This window comes from Eleutherodactylus coqui, chromosome 7 (assembly GCF_035609145.1).
Source record: "Eleutherodactylus coqui strain aEleCoq1 chromosome 7, aEleCoq1.hap1, whole genome shotgun sequence".
NCBI lineage: Eukaryota > Metazoa > Chordata > Amphibia > Anura > Eleutherodactylidae > Eleutherodactylus > Eleutherodactylus coqui.
In genome coordinates this window covers 87,166,337-87,188,848 of record NC_089843.1, presented here as the reverse complement: position 1 = coordinate 87,188,848, position 22,512 = coordinate 87,166,337, and the positions used below count along the sequence as shown (strand labels likewise).

General features: G+C 42.4%; 1 protein-coding gene across 1 annotated transcript in view; it reads left to right on the top strand.

Annotated features, from left to right (window-relative positions):
* The window catches only part of ABLIM2 (actin binding LIM protein family member 2), a 106,650-nt gene that overhangs the window by 41,742 nt on the left and 42,396 nt on the right, over nucleotides 1-22,512 (top strand). The window contains exons 5-10 of the mRNA XM_066573331.1: nucleotides 1,875-2,001; nucleotides 4,319-4,412; nucleotides 7,666-7,753; nucleotides 12,929-12,987; nucleotides 14,862-14,939; nucleotides 17,736-17,882. Of these exons, the coding sequence (XP_066429428.1) occupies nucleotides 1,875-2,001; nucleotides 4,319-4,412; nucleotides 7,666-7,753; nucleotides 12,929-12,987; nucleotides 14,862-14,939; nucleotides 17,736-17,882 (593 nt within the window). The remainder of the gene's footprint in view (nucleotides 1-1,874; nucleotides 2,002-4,318; nucleotides 4,413-7,665; nucleotides 7,754-12,928; nucleotides 12,988-14,861; nucleotides 14,940-17,735; nucleotides 17,883-22,512) is intronic.

The window sequence follows — 22,512 nt, the reverse complement described above, 5'->3', positions numbered from 1 at the left end:
TTTTAAAGAAGATTATTGGCAAAGTTGCTTCTTTTTTCGTAGTTGATGCATCAGAGCAATAAAAAATATGGTTGCAAAGGTGGACAAAAGCTATAATTTTATATATGTGTCCAGATGGAAAACGGAGGACCTTCCAGCACATTTCTAGCACATCTTTATATTAGGATGCTATTTATATTTAGCTTGATGATGCTTATGGAGCTTCAGGAAGGGAACGAGTGTTTGGCGCATGCTGAGGAGCAGATGTGGAATGAACTCCGAGCACAACGAGTGGTTCACAAAATAAGTCATTAGATCTGGCATGCAGAGGCCAGAGAAGCAGAGGGCTGACAACAAGTCGCGGTGAAGACGCTCTTAGAAGGATTAGCGTTCACAAAAATAGTACAAACGGAAGTGAATGATAAATCGTTTAGTCTAAACAAGAGCCAAAACTGAGCGACGAATGAGAATTGTTTGCTTTTCGCTTGTCGTTCATTTCATGCAGGCAGAAAAATAATCGTTGGTTCATTCACTTATTATTCCGTTTAAACATCACTCATTCAGTCTTTCACATTTTCTTATACAGCGAATGTGGAAGACTAAACGAAACTGAACCATTCTCCAAAAATTCTTTCTTTGCAGCCTTTTTTCCGCACCTGCCTAAAGCCTTTGCACAGTACTGGACTTTTCTTACCTGTTTGCACTGATCCTGCATTATAGCCTGTATACTTCAGAGCTGCACTCACTATTCTGCTGATGGAGTCACTGGGTACTTACATTTTTACCGTGTACTAATCCTGAGATACATCCTGTTACACTCCATTGCTGCACTCACTATTCTGCCGGGGGAATCATTGGGAGAAATGTACTAGGCCTGGAATTTACGATGCCGGGCACTGTACAATTTTCCCCGGAGCACGCACGTCTCTTCATGTATTAAGGTGATATCCCCGTCTCCTCTGTGTGCCTTCTCAGAAATATATGCCTGGTACGAACTGGCGTACATTTCTGGTATAGTTTTTGTCTGTTTCTGGTGCAAATTATACATAAATCTGTTGGTCCAGGGTGGCCATGCCCCCTCCTGACAAGCCCTACCCGCTTTTCAAAAAGTGGTGGTGCTGGCATAAAATTAACACAATTTGCAAATTTTTGTGCAAATACTTGCACAAAAAGTTGCAATTTTTTTTTCCATTAGCTGGCATAAAAAGGCTTATAAATATGTCCCATTGTGTATATACCTTTACTTATACTGTAGTGATCCTAAGTCCCATTCTGCTTGGCTCTTAACGTGACCTGATACAACTCCCACAACGGAGTTTGACCCGGTACCCGGCCAGTGACTCCAGCTTACTGCTCCGCCGGTCTTCTCCTATGTTGCGAATGTGCTGGCCTGCACATGCGCAGTACAGAGGACGCTACGCCGTCGCTATGGCGATGTTGCGGCTTTCTCTGCTAAGCATTTGCCAGCCAGAACATGCGCGGTTAAAAGGACACCTTACCATCGCTATGGGAATGACACTGCTCCTGCGGCCATTCTGCAACGATCAATGGAAGCCGTCCGTGCGTAGCCCGCGAAAAAATAAAATAAAAATCGCAATCAATTTTCGCTCGTGGGCATCAAATCACATTTTCTCACAGCATGCTATGAGCTGGATTTGCTGCAGAATCCGGAGGTGGAATCCCACTCCGGATCTCGCAATGCAAATCGGCCCGTGTGCAGGAGGCCTAAAGCAGGTATCTATGACGGATACCCAGCAGAGTTATTGTGGAACTCAATGAGAGCTGTAAAGGTCTGTAAATGTGAGCTCCCCCTAGTGGTGTCTGCAAACTGTGTTATACAATATAATGTTATACTATTTGCCTCTTAATGCAATATATTTTTCTGCTATTTACAGATTGCGGTGGCTGCGGCTTGGAAATAAAAAATGGGCAATCTTTGGTCGCCCTGGAAAAACACTGGCACTTAGATTGTTTCAAATGCAAGATCTGTGGTGTCCATTTGAAGGCAGAATATATTAGCAAGTGAGTAGGTGGATCACAGACCAAGAGTTATCAGAGAGTTATGTACTGATGAAACAGAACATGGATGTATTGTGCATAGTGTCTGCTGGAAACACACAGGTTCTTTGACCTTCCGCTTTAGTAACCGGTTCTGTAGAATAAGCATTTATGGCTGCTATATGGTGCCACAGAGGTTGTTCACTGTCTTCCTGTGGACCCGGAGTAACATATAAGGATGCATTGCTATTAGAGATGAGCGAGTATACTCGCTAAGGCACATTACTTGAGCGAGTAGTGCCTTTCAGGGGCCGGCAGGGAGCGGCGGGGGAGAGCAGGGAGGAGCGGAGGGGAGATCTCTCTCTCCCTCTCCCCCCGCTCCCCGCCACAACTCACCTGTCACCCGCGCCGGCCCCCGAATCTTTAGAGACGAGCGGGGAGATACTCGGCTAAGGCACTACTCGCTCGAGTAATGTGCCTTAGCGAGTATACTCGCTCATCTCTAATTGCTATCCATTATTAAATTGCATGACTGTGTGTCATTCAGGTTCCCTGAAAAGCCTGATGACCACCTGTAGGGGTTCTGTAGTGGTTTGACTAGAGTAAAACTGCAGCTGCATCCCCCCTTCTCCCTGTTTATTAGTTAAAGGTAACCTGACATCACCTTTGAGGCCCATAAACTACGAGGAAATGGGGGTCCGAGGAGCTGTGTTTCCTACTCACCAGGTGCACTGTTCCAGCGCTGTGTTGCTTGCATACAGCATGACTCTTCAGCCCGCTCTGTACGCTCTCCTATAGAGATGAACGGGAGTTGGCTTACAAGAGTCACGCTGCTGCAAGCGACAACTTCACGGGGACACTGTGCAGGAACAGGGTACCTGGTGAGTATGAAACACAGCTCTGTGGACTCCCCATTCTATCACCTTTGAGTCCCATAATGTTGTTTATAGTGCTGAAAGTTAATGACTCGTTCCCTTTAATGTGCGTTCATTTATTTTGGTAATTAAGGAGGTTTTTGAACATTTACAAAGATCCAAAGAAATGGAGAGCTATGGGCTGTTGGAGGGAGAGGATTATGCCACTAACCCCTAATGAGATATACCAGGTTTACCTGAAAATAAGACCCTGTCTTATATTAATTTTGCCACAAAAGATGCACTAGGTCTTATTTTTGGGTGATAGCCCAATAAAGCAAAGTCAGGCAGCATGTTTTTAGGTGCAAAGAACTTTATGAAATCATGCGATCATGCGATCATGAGGTATTCATCTGGCATTCCTATGGATGCATAAAGTTCTTTGCACCTAAAAACCTGCTGCCTAACTTTGCTTTATTGGACTGTACACTTTTGGGATTTGGATCTAATCCCGTTTCGGGCTTGCAGTATATTCTTTGAGGAGAACCCACCCCCCCCAGAGTGCTGCTGATTCCTTCTTTATTTTGGGGGGATGTCACTTACCTAGCAGGCTCAGTCCAGGTCCCTCTGGCTGCTCTCCGGATCTCCGAAGTGCTTCTTGCAGAACTCAGCCGCCCACAGAAGATCACTTCCTGGTTGCAATTCATAAATCACGCCTCCAGAAAGCAATGGCTCCGATATGTTCTTGAGCGCTGCTCAACCTAGCAGTGCAGTGCTTAATGAACCAATGCGATGACTGTGATTGGTTCATCGAGCACTGCATTGATTGGCTGAGCAGTGGTTGAAGAACCAATCACAGCCATTGTGTTGTGCAGGTGGGATTTATGAATTGGCTGAGCAGCGGCATTGATTGGCCAATTCATAAATCCCACCTCCACAATGCGATTGCTGTGATTGGTTCTTCGACTGCTGCTCAACCAGTCAGTGCAGTGTTCGATGAACCAATCAGAGCCATCACTTCCTGGAGGTGGGATTTATGAATCCCGTAACCAGGAAGTTATCTTCTGTGAGTTGGCCGAGGACTGCAAGAAGTGCGTTGGGGCACTGGAGAGTAGCGCAGTGGATCTGGATCGAGCCTGCTTGGTAATGTATTTCTTTTTTTTTTTTTTTACTATGGCTAGGGCTTATTTTTGGGGTAGAACTTATATTTCAAACCTCCCTGAAAATTCCAAAAAAAATCTGGGTAGGGCTTATTTTCAGGGTAGGTCTTATTTTAGGAAAACGGGGTATCAGAAGTTTCATTACTATCATGTTTGCCTGTTGCTTGGTGCATTTGTGCAATATATTTAGTCAGACTATATACAGGTAAAGAGAAGAGTGGTGTATAATAATGGCCTTAATGATAGCTGGGTGATATAGTCCTATGTGCAGGTTTTAAATGACATCATTTCACTTTATTAACCTTTGATGCCATCTTTGTCTTGCAGAGATGGGATTCCTTACTGTGAAATGGACTACCATTCTAAGTTTGGCATAAAATGTGATCACTGTGAGAAGTTCATCACAGGCCGAGTGCTAGAGGTAACACCCAGCAAGAAATGTTGCAACTGATTGTAACATATTACTGGTTGTCTTAGTTGAATGTTTCTTGTCTGTACTGATATACTGTAGTTTATACATAATATATACAGAAGTGGAATAAGTAATTACAGGATTTAGTTTATATGCCCTTTCTGAGCTTATTTGGGTTTTTTCTTAGTTCTTTGTTTCCTCTTACAATTCAAAACCAATGACGTGTTACCTACCATGTGCAATATATAATGCTGATGTCCTATGTGCTTAAGGGACGGCTGGTTCCCATCAGGGCCCAAATAGAACTGCTACCTCTGCATCCCTTACAGTTATGAACAAAAATATACAGATAGGTTAACCCCTTAATGACACGGCCTATTTTGGCGTTGAGGACCAAGCGATTTTTGGTATTTTTCCATCTCCATTTTTCAAAAGCCATAACTTTTTTATTTTTCCGTCGACGCGGCTTGTTTTTTGCGTGGTGAACTGTAGTTTTTATCGGTGCCACTTTTGGATACATAGACTATATCGTAAAACTTTTTAGGTACCATTCACACACATGATCCCGTAACCAGGACATTAGTTGCTATGGGCAGCTTTTCTTTTAGATAGTTTCATAAATCTGCCTCAAAATGTTGATTTTTTTTTTACATCTCGAGTCCTATAGTGTGTAAATAAATTCTGCAGCCTAAAAAAATGCAACTTGTGGCCTTCTGTATTCTGTAAAACCTCTTCTCGCCACTTGTCTGAGCTCCTTTTATCCGCACTACATGGTGGGAAGTCTGACGTAATGCAGAATCCCTTTACTTTGCACAATATTGCAGACATATGAGGAGTTAGACAACTGCTGTTCTCCTTGTTTTGACCATCTACACTGCAGAGCGCGCTGAGAATGAATTATTTACTAATTAGTTTAGAAGATGTGGTTACTGCGGTAGATGACAGGATCCCCTCTCTGCACTGCCTTTTGAAAACAGATTTTTGCTTGTGTTCACTTTTTATTATACATACTGTGGGGCTAGAAAGTTTGTGAACCCTGTAGAAAGCAGGAACCATTGAGCAGCAATAACTTCAAGCACACATTTGTGGCAATTGATGGTCAGACCTGTGTATAGACTTGGAGGAAATCGAGCTTCCTCCTCACAGAACTGCTTTAATGCATTGTGGGACTTCTTGCATGAAGACTATATTTTAGCTGGTGCTACAAAATCTCTAATGGATTGAAGAGGATCTGTTCCCTCTACTGACATGTTTGCTTTACTAAATACTTGGATTACATGTAAAACTAGCTGATATACCCGGCTTCGCCCGAGTTAATTAGGTACTGGTGTTTATCTGGTGTTCACACGGAAAATCTTATGAAGTCGTGGTTACTTTAGAGATACCGGAAAAACATATGTTCACCAATTTGCATAGTTCTCTGCGTTACCCAAGAAACACCACGGGGAGGCAACCATGCGACGTTTCCTTTATATAAAATGACATCAGGAAGTGAGAGAATTAGATTCCATACGTAAAATTTGGACGCTAATTCTTTTGCGCATAGAATTGAAAAATAGAGTTGGGACCCATTAGCTTTTCCTATTTATGACATAATCAATGCTCGTGCCAAATTTCCCGTTTCTATGACACCGTAAAGTGAGAAAATTACATTCCGTACGTAAAATTTGGACGCTAATTCTTTTGTGCAGAGAATTGAATAATGGAGTTGGGACCCATTAGCTTTTCCTATTTATGACATAATCAATGCTCGTGCCAAATTTCACGTTTCTATGACACCGGAAAGTGAGAAAAATGCTTTCCGTATGTAAAATTTGGACGCTAATTCTTTTGCGCATAGAATTGAATAATGGAGTTGGGACCCATTAGCTTTTCCTATTTATGACATAATCAATGCTCGTGCCAAATTTCAAGTTTCTATGACACTGGAAAGTGAGAAAATTAGATTCCGTACGTAAAATTTGGACGCTAATTCTTTTGCGCATAGAATTGAATAATCAAGTTGGGACCCATTAGCTTTTCCTATTTATGACATATTCAATGCGCGTGCCAAATTTTGAAGTTTCTATGACATTGGGAAGATTTGAGAGATTTAGATTATGTGTGTAAAATTTCGACGACAATTCTTTTGCGCTAGAATTGAATAATCGAGTTGGGCCCCAATTACTTTTCCTATTTTGGAGATAATCTATGCTTGTTCCAAATTTCATGTTTCTACGACATCGGGAAGTGGGAGAACTTTTGGCGAGTCAGTGAGTGAGTCAGTGAGTGAGTGAGTGAGTGAGTCAGTCAGTGAGTCAGTGAGGGCTTTCGTCTTTATGTATATATAGATAAGAATTGTGGAGCATCTTTGCTTACAACTGAATTGTTCCATTCCTCTGTTATTCCTCCTGGAAGCGTATAACAAGTAAATTGACAATTGGGTGCTACCATTCTCCTTGGTGTTCTGAAAATTCTTTTACTAGTATTTATCAGGAAATTATAGTACCAGTGTTTCTGGTGGTACAATGTGCCACACAGCTCTGCTGCATGAACGTCACACACACAGCTCTGCTACATGCACATCACACAAACACAGCTCTGCTACGCTGCTTTCGCATATGAGTTGCATGTGATTTACGAACTTCAGCTGCTGGCTGAGGAGACATGTTCGCTCGTAGCTTTCGCATATGAACTTCAGCTGGTGGCTGAGTTGAAATCATGGCTTGTCATGTAAGCTGCATTAGCCTCACGGCGGCGTTGAACCCTCTGTGGTGACATGTTTGCAGGAGATGTGAAGATAGCAGTGAAGGACTATGCTTCAATGTTGTTGGCCAATATGCACCGCCAGCTGTGTATGTGGACATTTGTGAGGTGTCATTTATTGGAGTCTCCACACAGGTGTGCAGCTGTGTTACAACCAGTTACAAACTGCCAGACTGACTACTGCTGTATCCATAGCAACTGAGGCCACAGGGATTTGTGGAGGATGTAGTCCACCTATAATCCCTTATGCAGTGCACATGTGATCGGGGCGGAGCTGGGAGCCGGTAACTCACATCACAGCTGCTGTCAGGCTCTGCATGTAAGTCACACATCACACACGGACAGATGAACAAGTGGTAGTTAGCACTTTAACTAGTTTTCTGAAATATTTTGGTGGTCATTAGCAAACATGGATTCAAGGTCAGTTGAGTTGTGAAGAACCCATTTAACATATAACAAATGTAGTAAAAAGAAATGATCAAACTCCATTCTAACAAATCCCACTGGTTCCTTGTAGGCCGGGGAGAAGCATTATCACCCAACCTGTGCACGTTGTGTCCGCTGCAGCCAGATGTTTGCTGAGGGAGAGGAAATGTACCTGCAAGGTGAGTGTTTTTTAACTTATCATTTAACTACCATGAAACCTCATGCCACAGGCGAAACTAGAAGTCCATTCAGCACAAGGTAAACGAAACATCCTGAGTGAATCCCCAACCCAAGTACCATATGTTTAAAATTGCAAAGGAGCAGCCTAATCATAGTGATTATACAAAGACCATACAGGAACTATATAATGGTAGATATCAGGTCTATACAGGTGCTTTGCACTCCGTACAAGTGCTTACAGTGCTGTAAAATCCAGTGATTGCAGGTGATGTCCCCTCTGACTGGAATCAGTCACTTTTCCCATATTTTCCATCTTGCCCAGGCCGCCATAATGACTTCTTTAGGCTCAACGTGTTTCTGCAAAGTTTGCAACACAGACATCTTTGGCTCTTGGCTTTTCCAGCACTCCACTAACCTATTCCCAACCTATACAAACTCTAAATCCTGCTTTATTCCCAATTATGTGCCTATTTATGCCCATCTACCCTCGTTATTATACCTGTTGTGTGGTATGTTGCCTCAAAATACTGTCCTTCAGAAATAATGTTGTCATACTGTCAATCCCCACCACCAACAGTGCCACATAGACAGCGACCCTTAAAACTAGTGCTATATTGATAGTGCTCCTAAATATCCTATATAAAATCTCTTGTGCCCACACATAGTAATAAAATCCATGGTTGTGCCCCTTACGAGATTGAAATTTCCATTTTTTGCTCCTTAAAAGTAATAGTGCCCTCAAGTGCCGCATGTAAATGCCACCAAGTGGCTCTTAGTAAATTGATAATGCCACCAGATGCCCCTTGTAAACTGATATCAGCTCCAAGTGCCCCTTGTAACCGGAACGCTCATCTAAGCTCAGATCTGATTACATGAAAGCAACTCGAATTAAATTCGGGAGAGAGGGGCTGTTAGTATAAAATGGTAGAATGTTATCGCTATTGTCCAGAACTACTCTAAAGGCGAACACACCGCAGTGAGCAGGACACAGTTAAACAATGCCCTGGAGTTGGCTGTGCTCCGTGCTGACTATAAATAGTGGCAGAGCTCTATATAGCCGAGGCAATTGTAAAAGGCAGATGCTATGTTTAGAAACAACCTGACATTACTGCAACGTTCCTGAATTACAAGACCTTGTCTTATTATATCCATGGCAAGACCAATGACATCAAACCTGATGTGTTTCAATGATACTCCTCAGAAATTGAACAGCGCTATCCATTTCCCAACTGTAGCCATGTTTGTCTATGACGAACATGGAAAAATCTATTTATTACCCTTGCTAAAAAATATATATAGATAACTGGGGGAAAGTGACGATCAGACATATTAAATTTAAACATGCCCGATCTTTCGTTTCAACTGGAGTTAAATGGCGCTATATGTTACCACCAGTATGTCGCACTCCTCTTCCTGTGGTAGTAAACAACATCTAATGCATGGGGAGCCAGAAAATATATTAGCTGCTTATTAAGGCGGCATACAAGTAATATCTACATTGGAAGGAATTATTTCAAATATGGAAAATCAATCACACCGTCTTTACTTTAGAAGTAGAGGGCATAATCCGACCACACACAGAGTTTGTAGTCTGTATCCGTGGAGACGTACAGGTCTGCAAAGAAGCTGTGTACTTACAATGGTAGATTTTTAATCAAGACTATTTGCAGTTCGAATATGCATGCCCGAGTTTGCAAAGCCTTTAATAGTTAGTATTTTTTTTCTTTATTGGGGTTGTCTGTTTTTGGACAATTCCATTCTTGCAAGAAGGGTCCACTGATAATTAGCTAATTACATGGAGTATGGATGCTGGCATCTGTAGAGGTACTTGATTGCTAGAGTTTAATTCCCCCACAATGCCACCACGGGGGAAATGATGCATTACATATCAGCCATTGATATCAAATGTGCTGGGTCATCCAGAGTGAGCGATACCTTTTGTAGCCCCTCTCTATTCAATCCATGGACTGTACATTTCTTCATGGATCCAACCAAAAGTAGACAAAAAGATAGGATAGAACCTTGGGAACTGATCTTAATGTAATTCAAACTGATGAAGGTGATGTACACTCTTTGTCAAAACTTAATCGCCTAGAAGGAGTTGTCATTCTGCTGCGAAACTCAACATGCAGTTACATTGCAGGCAGATAAGCAAATTATTAGAGTTATGGTGTGATTAGATGAACGGTTCTGTCACCCTAGGCCCTAAAAGTGGTTCCACCCTTGGCTTATTAAAAGGCTCTCAGAGGTTCCTTGTGTGCAGTGAATCAGATTCAGCAAATGTGAAGAATTATGCCACAGGATACCATATGGAACCTGTATGCCTCCATGTCCGTTCATATCACATCTTGTATCGAAGCTAGAGGTGGCCCAGTAGGGTACTAGAGACTCCATGCCTGCCCGTATCATATCTCGTATCGAAGCTAGAGGTAACCCAACAGGGTTCAAGAGCCTCCATGGTCATTTGTTTTACACCTTGTATCCAAGTTAGAGGTGGTATAACAGGGTACTAGAGCCTCCATGCTCACCTGTATCACATCTTATATCCAAGCTAGAGGCGGCCCAACAGGGTACTAGAGCTTCCATGCCCGCCAGTATCACATCTTGTATCCAAGCTAGAGGCAGTACAACTGGGTACTAGAGCCTCCATGGTCATTGATTTCACATCTTGTATCCAAGCTAGAGGCGGCTCAACAGGGTACTAGAGCCTCCAAGCCCACCCGCCCATTTCACATCTCATATCCAAGCTAGAGGCGGTACAACAACTAGAGCCTCCCTTCAAATGTTCAACTTTCCGCAATAAATTATCCATTTGCTCTGATATTGTAATCACTTTATTTATCAACATTACAATCACACAGAGAAAGTTTCATTTGATTTTGACAACTTCTAGGGAAAGGATTTTTTTTTGTTCACAATGAGTGTAGTGGTGATATCTATCTCTCGTCTAATATAGTTGTGTGATGTTGGGCATACCAGCAGTGCTTATACCAAAGTTTTCCAACCATTTTAGCCTTGGGGCACCCAGGGTAAAATATTTTACTGCAGGGCACCCCTAGCAAAAACACCTTACTTCACAATATAACCATATCTAAAGCTTCACCATCGCTCCGCATCACAGTTTAATCACATCCAACAACCCTAAAACGTTTCTCTTGCTCCTCTCCTGCTGCAATATAGATGTATGTGTGGCCAAGTCTCCGCCCACCCGACTCCCAGAGACAGGTATGAGCTTAAGGCCCTTTTACACAGAACGATTATCGCTCACAATTCATCCAAACAACCGGAAATGAGCAATGATCGTTACATGTAAATGCGGGCATCGAGCACTTTTCGTTTGAATGATGGATTTTGGTTCACATAAAATCCATCGTTCAGCCATTGAAAGTCTGAGCAAATACACTCCATTTGAATGCATTTCGCTCATGTTTCAAAAGACTGTATGATGTTCTCCCCGCAGCATGGTTACACAAGCCAAAAGGGGAACAGTGGAATGTGCCAGCAGCTGTTTTTACAGCTGGGAGTGTGTTTAAACACAGGCTGGGCTCTGCAAACCACTCCTGCAGGTCCTTTTACATGCAAATGAAAATAAGTGTTAATGGCCATTAAAGCCATTAACATTTTATGCAAATATATCGCTAAATCTTTCAGTCATTTGAAAGATTATCCTTACGTGTAAAAGGGCCTTTACCCTTTACACATACCCTTCTGTAACTCTGTGGATGTCCAACATGCACAAACAGCCTCCTGAGTGGGTGCTTTCCTCTGTGGTGGCAGCATGACTATGCCTCATGGACAGAGCTTGCCTGTGGCGTTTTTTTCTCATCCCATTTACTGTATTGCTAATGCCCAGCAGCTAATTAATCCCTAATGTGGCCAATTTTGACTCAGTGGCAATGAATGTCGCAGCACCCTGGCGGGTTCCCGCAGCTCTCCAAGGTTCCACGGCATCCTGGTTGAGAATCACTGGCTTAGACTGTAGTACTAGCGGTTTCTAGGTACAACCTACTGCAAGCCATGATGAATAGTAATAATAATCTTTATTTGTATAGCGCCAACTTATTCTGCAGCGCTTTTAGGCAACAAATACAATGTGGGGTACATTCGGTTTGAAACAAATGGGTTGGGGGTGGTACAGGAGGTGCAAGGGGGGTGGGGAGGAGCGAGGCATGGGGAACACAGGCAATAGGGGATTTCATGTGGAAATCAGTTATTAAAAGGCAAATGGGGTGGGGCGGTAAGGAGGAGCAGGGGTTAGAGGTCGTGGGATGTGGAAGGTGTGGGGTGATGAAGACGAGGAGCTTTTGGTCCAAGAATCTCAAAGCTTCTTTATATAATGTAAACTCTTGTTACAAAAAAACATCACTTGGAGACACAACATATGAAACCTTCTATGAGAAACAATGGATACTCCAACCAGCATGATCACAATACTGAGATGTGTATCTAAATGATTTGATTCTGCTGGATTTCTTTGGTAATGAAATAATTTAGATTGACATCTCGTTATTGTTCTAGTGCCAGTTGGAGTATTCATCATTCCTCATCGAACGTTTCACAAGTTACGCCTCCATGTTGTTTTTTATTCTGGCCAGAGTTTTCATAGACTGTGTGTAGTATTGCGTCTCATCCTTATTCAAGTGAATGAAGCTGAACTGCAATACCAAATCACAGAGGTGAGAGAAAAAAACAAAGACACTCATTGAAAAAGCCAAAAATGCAATACCTGATAGTCTGCAAAGCAGGCACAGTCGCCATAAGGTAGGCACAATCGCCGGTGGAGATTTGTGCCTGCCTTATGGCAACTGTGCCTGTGGTGACTGTGTCTGCTCTGCGGCGATTGTGCCTGCTTTGCAGCCTATCAGGTATTGCATTTTTGGCTTTTTCAGTGAATGAACTGCAATACCAGCCACAGCCCGTGGACAGGTGTGGCACTCTTTCTGCAAACACAGCAGACCTTCTTTTTCTAATTCTGGACAAATCCCTGTAAATCTTCTAGAAGTACCGTAAGCTTTATTTGCATGATATAAAGTTCTGCAATTTGTTTAAAACACCCTGTATTTTAGTTTCTATCATTACGATCTCTGTTTGCTGTCAGTGATGAACTAAAATTCAGAGGCAATAAAAATGCTGAAACCTATTTCTATATGTTTTATGTTTTTTTTTTTCCATAGGGAATGCAATATGGCATCCAATTTGCAGACAAGCTGCCAAAACAGAAGAAAGAAACAAGGTAAGTAGTTGATACTTATAAGGGTGCCCAGCAGCTATTTTCTTTTTAGAACAGTTTAAAGTGTTATAAAAAGTAGTCTCACCTTATGGATCCCTGCTGATCCCTTTCCGACTCCTTCTGGTCCCCCACCAGTCTGTATACTCCCCTGCAGCTCACCACATTCTGTCTAACCACATGACTGGTGTAGCCAATCACTGGTTGTGGTCTCACTGCTGTGGTTGGTAATTGGCTGCAGTAGTCCTGTAGTTAAACAGAATGCGATCAGCTGCAGGGGATTACAGAGACTGGTGGTGAAACAGGAGGATTCGGAACCCGATCAGTGGCGGTGAGTGTGATTTTTTTAATTTTTTTATTTTTTTCATAACCCTGTAAGCTGTTTTTAAAAAAGACAATCACCACGGGACAACCCCTTAAATCAGGTAATTCATGAGAAACATTACTCATGATATCTGCAGGATATAAAACAAATGCAGGTTACAAAATCGCAAACCCACAAGCCCAAATATAGTACAACAGCAATTAGTGATTCCCCAAAATAATACAGTATATCACTGGAGATCTTACTCATCTTGTCATCTTTTTCCTGAACTTCTGACTTTTGTCCAATTTTCCAGATTCCAGACCTTTCAGAGTTGGTCTAGTCTAAGCAGTGAAACTTACACCTTCGGATAACTTTGACATCACTTTTATATATACGCTATTCTATCAAAAGTGATTGGACACCTGAGCAAGAATCAAAAGTAGTGTTTATTTACATATGTTACTACTTAGTGGGGCTGCTTTGGCACTAATGACATTGGATCCTCTCCGTGATATACTTTCTACTGATGTCTGATATGCTTCAGCTGGTATTTCCCTCCATTCATCCTGTAAACATCTAGCAAGTTTTCTCAAAGAGGATAAATCAGTCCATCTACAACAATGTAAGGAGTGTCATCGTTGGACAGTTCAGCAATGGAAGGACATTCTATGGAATGCCAAATCGCGCTTCTCCACCTGGGTTTGTCGAGGATGTCTGGGGAACACCGTTTGCCTGACTGTGTTGTGCCAACAGTTAAATGTAGTGGTCTGTGGATGTTTTACGTGGCACTGTCTTGGTCTGTTGGTTGTAGTGACAAGAACCATGAACACATTGGTGTACCTTGACATTCTAGATTATAATGTTCTGCTGACAATGACAATACTCTAGGAGCGGTCAGCAATACTTCCAACAAGACAACCTGCCTTGTCACACATCCAATGCTATTTTACATTGGTTTGAGGATATGGATGTTCCACCATTAGTCCGGCTGCACAGAGTCCTGAGACCTGAACCTACTGAACATCTTTGGGAAGAAGTGGAACTTCGGGTCAGGAAATATGAAAAGTGTTCATCTTCTTTGAGAGAACTTGCCAGATGTTTGCAGAATGAATGGAGGGAAATACCAGCTGAAGTATATCAGACGTTAGTAGACAGTATACCATAGAGAGTATCCAATGTCATTAGGGCCAGAGGAGGCCCACTAAATATTATGTAAGAAAATACTGCTTTTGATTCTTTCTCAGTTACTTATGGTAGGATGATGTCCAGTGTATCTCTCGGCAGACCTAGTCTCTCTCCAGAGTCATATACTGGGCAGGAAAGCTAGTTGTTCTTTGTTTAGCTTACAGAGGATAGCTTGGACTAATTGGGTCTCTTATCGCTTTTTCAGATTTTGGATGTCTACAAATACTGTATTTTTCCATTCATTGTCTACCGAAAATCTTAAAAGTAATTAGAAATCGAAAGACAGAGAGAGAGAATTAACAGCAGCACACCAAACAATCCGTGCGCTACATGACCTCTAATTGTACATGTGCTTCATAATCTGATATCTGTAATTATTACTATCTAGGAAACAAGAACATCTTCGGAGAGTATCATATCCGTTCCAGCCTCAAGCACATCTGGATCTCCAAGCAGGGTCATCTATGTGAGTTTCTGTTGATGTTGTCATGATTTATATTTCTAGGTAAATTACCATTATATATGCTGCTAGATTACATTCAATACACAAAACTGTATCTATCAGAGACATTTGCCTATTAACATCTATAGGTGTAATCCACTGTGTTTTTACTGTAACGTCCGGTCCACACCCGGTTCCGGTATGCTATGGCTTCATTTTACACAATACATAGCGCTGACATCTAAGCCAAATTGTGAAATCACCCATTATACCTCCTTTAGACCCCATTTACACTGACAGATGATCGCTCAAAAGTTGCTCAAGCGACAGTTTGAGTGACAGTTTTGAGCGATCATCTTTGCATAGTCTATAGTAGCTAAGTACCTACTAAAGAGCTATGTAGGCAGAGCGGAACACCGCCGCTATCCCTCGGCGAACAATACAGCTGTTCTGCATGGGCAAACAGCTGCATTGTTCTCTGCGATTACGGCTCACGTCCCGCTTTGAACTACAAGCGGGACGCGAGCTGAAAGAATGTTATCAGCGCTGCCAACGGTGATAAACGCCTGCATCGATTATAAGAGTTCATCGCTCAATTCAAGAAAACTAGAATTGAGCGAGGAACGACCCGTGCACAAAAACTGCACAATGTCCATACATTTAGACGCAACGGTTATCACTCAAAAGATGGCTTTGAGCGAATTTTGAGCGAGAATCGTTGGGTCTAAATGGGCCTTTATACTTATTGAGCCCGTCCACTGTATCTGTTTATGCCATCTTGGAATCCTCTGTACTCCTCTGGCAGCACATAAACACGTCCCTTATCAATGCGTATGCGTACAACAAGCCTTTGCGTCTTGAACTGCACATGCTCAAAATATTAACTTTTCTGGCGCTGACCACTGAAGCTGCTAGAATGAAACGGGGTCTGAAATGGACATAACATCAGTGGAAGTCATGAAACTGAAGTGCGGGAGGGAGCATCACCTGACCCATAGGGTGATCAGAAGATCGGTACTGATTCCAAAATCTAAGTGGCTCGTTTTTGATGCTATAGGTGGATTTAGCATTAGGCTTCAACACAAAAGGGCATATACAGTATATATAAGCATACAGATGTGCTGGAATAAATGGAGCTCCAAAATGTACAGAGTAAGTGACGGGTACATTATGATTTGGGCTGTGGTATACGTGTGTGACTTACTGAATGTATAAAGCATTTTATAAACGGCGCGGTGATAGCTTTGTAAATAGGGGACAGCGTGCACCATAATGACTGCGTACAACATTTGTAGTCCATTAGCATTAGCAGTTGTGCTCCAGCACAAGGGGGAAATTAAAAACAATCCTTCTTTATTAGTACATGTTTAAAAACATGATGTACATATCTCAAAAAGTGCTTACGCATTGTGAATCCTCAGCGGATTCTTAGTCATAGCCAAGTCATCCGCAGTGTCTTACTCCGTACACTAAGCTCTTCCTGCCTTCACCAATGTGTTCTATGGTGTGAGATGATTCATATATCCCTTGTGGTTTTATGGAGAACATTTTAGTCCATGCAATAGAAATGTGTCGGTGTATATCCAAATACAGCAAATATATCTAATATATCATACCCACAGATCTGTCTTCGCTGAGTACTACTTTTAATTCAGTGTCATAAAATGCTACCAGTAAAGTAAAAAAATAGGGAAAAAAAACAGTCCGCACTCGGGAACTAGAAGGCAATATTTTGTGACATTTGTCCTGGGTAGAAAAACCTGTTTCAGTGATCCTTCAATATCTTAGAAATGGTACGAGTGTGAAGAATTGATTGCATAGAGTCAAGGCGATGTGGCAGGTTCCCTTTAAGGCCTCCTGCAGATGTCGATGTGGATCAATAATATAGTCCATACTGAAATATATGGGACCATACTATACCTCTATTGTACCTCTGATTTCTGGCACCTCTTTTGCTACATTTTCCATTTCTTGTTATAGTGCAGAGAATTCGGTATTGTTTATAGACCCCTTATGGTGGTACGGGGAGTACTGTGAAAATATAAAAGCACCCCGTAATAGGACAATATGTGCCATCGTATAGACAGAACGGTGTGCTTGAGACCTTTGTGTATGGCAGGATCATTTGCCATGATCCACATTGTATTCCAGTTATTTTCACTCCTCGGTTGCTTATTGCTAAGTGCAAATGTGGTAGATTTTTATTGTGATGAAGGAAATAAACTCCCTTTGATGTAAATAGTATTAATATAGATTGCGATAGATACACCACAGTGCTTATAAATGTTCTAACTGGTTGAACAAATCCCCATAGGTCTCGAAAGAATCAGTTACTATTATATGGGGGGGGGGGGGGGTTGTATCTAAAAATTGATGGCCTTTTTCCATGGACTGGGCTCCTTCATCATCTACACAGGCCAATAGAATGGGAATAAAATTGAGCTGCAGTACCAGGCGCTGCCACACCTCTATGTACAGCACTGTGTTCTTGTTACTAATGAAAACCTAGAAGACGGCTGGCAGAATAGAGGGGGTTGTGGAGGTCAGATGCTTGCCATTAAAATATTAATTGGCTTATCCTCACTAAGTCTTACAAAACCGCTTTAATAACCACCATTTCGATAGACTGTTATTAACCATTGTCACATCTCCGTCCTCCTTACAATCTAATGGTGCATGTTCTCTACCATGTTCTCCATGTTCTCCACCTCTACTCTTTATTCCCCTTAAATTATCACCTTGCCTTTGTTTCATAGTTTTTACTTGGCCTGTTTTCCACTCTCACCTGTCTTTCATCTCTTTCTTTCCTCTCTTTCTTAGGCAAAACTTGGAGATGAGATTATTGACTACAAGGATTTGGCGGCTCTTCCCAAAAGTAAAGCCATCTATAATATTGACCGTCCTGATATGATCTCCTATTCTCCATACATCAGTTACTCAGCAGACGACAGACATAGTTATGGGGAGGTACTGGAACTGGTTTATTTACACTGTGTTATAAGCAATGGATGATAGAGCTGTTAAAGAGTAAAGGCCCATTTAGACACAACGATTATCACTCAAAATTCACTCAAAAGCCGTATTTTGGGTGATAATCGTTGTGTCTAAATGTGTCCATCTTTCAATTTTCTGCCGAACAACGGTTTTCAGTTCTGCTTGAAAACCATCGTTCAGCAGAACAGCTGATAAGCAGGACCGCACGCTGTGGTCTGCCCTAAGCAGGACCACACGCTGTGGTCTGCCCGGGGAGAGCTGATTACAACTGATTGCTTTGTATCAGCTGTTCTCAGTTGTCAGCCCCTCTGGCAGATAAAAGTCATCAGGAAACAGCCAGAGGTCTGTTCCCTGATTACAGCTCCCAGAGGCTCACATGCTGCTACTTGGTTCCTAATAGGCATTGATGCCAAGTAGTAGTGTATGCAAAATGATTGCTCAAAAGCCATCTTCTGAGCGATCATCTTTGCACTGTAAATGCACCCTAACTCTGTGGAAACCCCACCACGTCACCTAAAGAAATACTGTAGGTATCCTGCCTTCTGCTCAATGAGTTAATTACAAAGAGGATCATAGCACCATGCCATGCAAAGCTTTAGGGTGACATGTCCCAGTGGTTGCTTCAACAACACTTCAGGGTGCCTTCACACTAGTGATAAAATCGTGCGATGCGAGAGTGAGTGAAAACGCAGAATTATGAAACGCATGCTTTTCAATGGTTTCCTTTACATTTGCAATATATTTACTCATTCGATGTTGCGAGAAAAAAAATTGCGCCATGTCCTATCTTTCTGCATTTTTTTAATGTTTCCCTGTGGAGCCTCCTTATTATCGCATCGCAAAGCACAAACTTGTGGTTTTTGTGCGATTTTTAACATTAGAAAGTCCTATTGACTTTTGCGTTAAATCGTGGCAGTGATGTTTTTGCTGAAAAAAAGCATCGCTGATGCTCAAAAACGCGGCAAAAGTGTCGCAATTTTGTCGCGATATCGCGATCGCCAGTGTGAAGGAGCCTTCACTGTGAGATTCCAAAGTAGTAAGATTTGGGGAGTTAGAAAATTAAGCAAAAACATTTTGCTCTCTCGGATTACATTGAAGTGTGCTGGGGTAAGTTCCGCTAAATGTGTTACATTTGGTGCATCTTTGGCTGTCCGTGCCGCGGAATATCAACGCTATGCGCTGGCATAGATTTACGGTATATTTTATTATATTTCTGATATTAATTATTGTAACCCTGCCAAGCCCTTCCAGGAAACTTCACCAACTTTTTGAAAAGTGTCAAGAGAGAAAACTGTAACAAATATTTGCATTAAAAAGATGTGCATTAAAATATGGGACGCACCTCACACAATTAGTATTTTATTTTTACCCTTTAATGTTAAAGGGGTTTCCCGGGGTAATAATATTGCTGAATAATCCTCAGGATAGGTCATCAATAGTTGATCAGCTGAAATCCACTGTTGGGGACCCCGGACGATCAGCTGACTGGGTGCCTGCTAACAGCACCACAATACACAAGCGTCTGAGCGGAAGTTGCTGCTCCAACTTATCTTTACTGGCCTGGTGCTTGTAACTGCAGGGCAGCTCCCATTGATTCTAAAGGCATTGTCTAGCTGTAAATTATATTTAATGGCCTATCCTAGGGATTGGCCACCAATGGTAGATCGGTGAGGTTTATAGCCCAGGACCCCTGACAATCACATGTTCACTATTCCACTGTGCTTATGCACTGACTTGAATTCTGCAGGACAGCTCTGTTCCCACTGCAGTGGCCAACCTTGGTGTTGCAAGCAAAGTTCCCATTTTTTTAAATGGAGCTGTACCAATATACCAAGCCTTGACCACAGAGCTTTCTGCAGAAATCAGTTTAGTGCACAATTGCACCAGCACAGAACAGCTGATCTGTGGGGGTCCCAGGCAATGGACCCACCCCAATCTACTATTAATGGCCTATCCTGGGGGCATAGTTTACAACTGGTTGACCCTTTTAATGAGAGCTGTGCCTGCAGTTACAAGTGCTGGTCACTACACAGGGGTCAGGGCAGCAGCTTCCGCTCTGACACCTGTGTATTATGGCGCTGACATAGGTGTCTGATCAGCTGATCAACCAGGGTCCTGAGCAGAGGACCCCAGCGAATCAACTATTAATGCCCTATCCTGAGAATGTCAAAATGGGCACTATAACAGCGCCTGTTAAATTGGATCAGTTTTTCTTTTTTATAGTTTACGATATGTCGTTAAAAATATACGTCTAACTTTGTATTATTTGCAAAAAAGTTTGAATATTTTTTTGCTCTCTATGCAAATTTTGAAGAAATACCATATCTCCCTCAAACCTCCAGCTCGCTCGGTACACAATATATATGGTAACTTACAATCTTTCTTGCTGCTGCAGCTTTTCCCTCTTCTGTCTTTGTTGCTTAGGTCAGAGGGTCTTAAAGTTGTATGTACCGTGGAGTCACAGAATATTGTACACACAGTGATCACAGTAAATACAGCTATATGTCCTCAAATGGTGGTCAACCAACCAAGCAAACCAATGTAAGATGGTTTTCCACGATTTCAGCATCTCCTCCATAGAGTTGATATGCCGTGTCAGCTGTAGGCAGAAGAAAAAGAGTTAATTCTGGCACTGCAGGGTGAAAAATTAAAAGCAAACTTTATGACAAGATGTTAAAGTGAAGCGGTCACCCGGTTGATGCTGTGCAAACGCCGGCAGCATTAACCCAGGATAGGTGTTCCAATGTATGTTTTATTCTGAAATGCTGCAGAAAAAACACACTTAGAAATTTGACTCCGAGCTCTCGCTGCCAGCGCCATCAAGACTGACAGCTCCTTTCTTGTTTTGTAAGCTGTCAGTCTTGATGACAGCCTGGTGTGCCCCACATCTTTGACTTAAGAGCTCTGAGTCAACTATCTAAGCGCTACAGCACTGCAGAATGCAACCTACCTGCCCCAGGTCCATATTACCCATGGTCTGGACTGCATGGACCTGGTGACAGGTTCCCTTTAAAAACCAAATACACTTGCTGAATGACTACATGTTTCAGCTAAAGCAAATAAGCCTTACAGTGGTCTTCCAATTTCAGGACAAAATTCTCTCCCAGGACAGAAAGGGGAAAGGGTTATATTATGTACAGTTGATCTACTCTGCCGTACCTCTGATCCACTGTTTCCAGGTCCTGTTTATGGCCATCCAAATTGGCCAAGGCCAAATCTTCAGATTGCCTTATCCCCATAGTGCATTGGCAGTATTAGACTACCAATGCACTATACCTGTTCTCTGATTGGCCAGATTTGTACAAGTGATCAGCACCGACCAATCAAAAAACAGTGTACAATAGATAGTCAGAAAATTGCTGGGGAACCTTAAACCTGTGGATTAGAGGGGCAGCAGAGGACAACTGCGGGAAATCTATTTTGTCCCGGAACCGCTTTGAACATGGCATGGTCCAGAAATAAAATGACAGATCCTTTAACAAAGCAATCTATTACAACCACACCCCTTAGTTTGCATTCATTAACGATATAACTTACAAGTTCAATATACTGAAGCAGTTATTAACATCACATTGGTCATCACACATAAAATACAACTATAAACGGTGGTAACTGTGACAGGAAGTCAAGTGGCTGCAAGGAAGCTTGTAGAATTCTTAAATCTTGTCTTATTTATATGTTATGGTCATGCTGCTGCTTCAGTGGCGTTAGGTGTAAAGGGATAGTGTGGCTGTAAAGTATTAATGGCCTATCCACATGCACTTCAATAGGAACTTTCTCTGTAAGAGCTTCGACAGACGAGCGTGAAAAACGATAATCGTTCATGACCCAGGTATGCTAGATTCACATCTGTTGTGACCCCTCCCAACCATTATTGAGACCTTCACAATAAAACACGGAGACCTTTTTATCTTTGGAAATTTTGGCCACAGCAACCATTTTATTAACATAAAGTAACAAATACAATTTTAATACTGTAGATCTCTCTCGTTATATATGTATATGGAGAGGAGGTCCTTGGGCTGCCAAAAACAACGTCTGGTGCTTGCAACATAAAAACCGAACCTTGCCTCCAACCATACACCTGGCTCGGAGGCACCACTAGCCTCCCTCCATGGAAGGCTAGAACATCAAAATTTGATCCAGGCCACCTGGGATCCCTACCCTGGCCTTCCCGCAGCACAAGACCCAACCATCAAGAATGAAAAGGGGGGGGGGGATGGAAAAGTCTTAAAGGTGAGGCCGTACTCACCAAAACTCCCTCCCCCCAACTATAAAACCCCTGCCATCTTAACCCCAAATTACAAATTACTCACTTATGAAACCTTACAAACCAGCGACCAGACTCCTAAAACCCTCAAAAAAGGAAGGGTGGGCGGAACTCATCAGTTTCTTTTCCTAAGATGGCTCTTCTGCCGAAAACCCCCCCTTTTATAGCCTCTATCCCTCCTAATTACCATATTACTAATCCTCCAACCCCTAACTGTCCCCATCCAAGCACCCCCTCCTTCTTTTCCCAGCAGAACTTTACTAGTTAACCCTTTCACTCCCTGTTCCCTAGCAACCCTGTCATGCAGGGACCTCTGGATCACCATTCTGACCC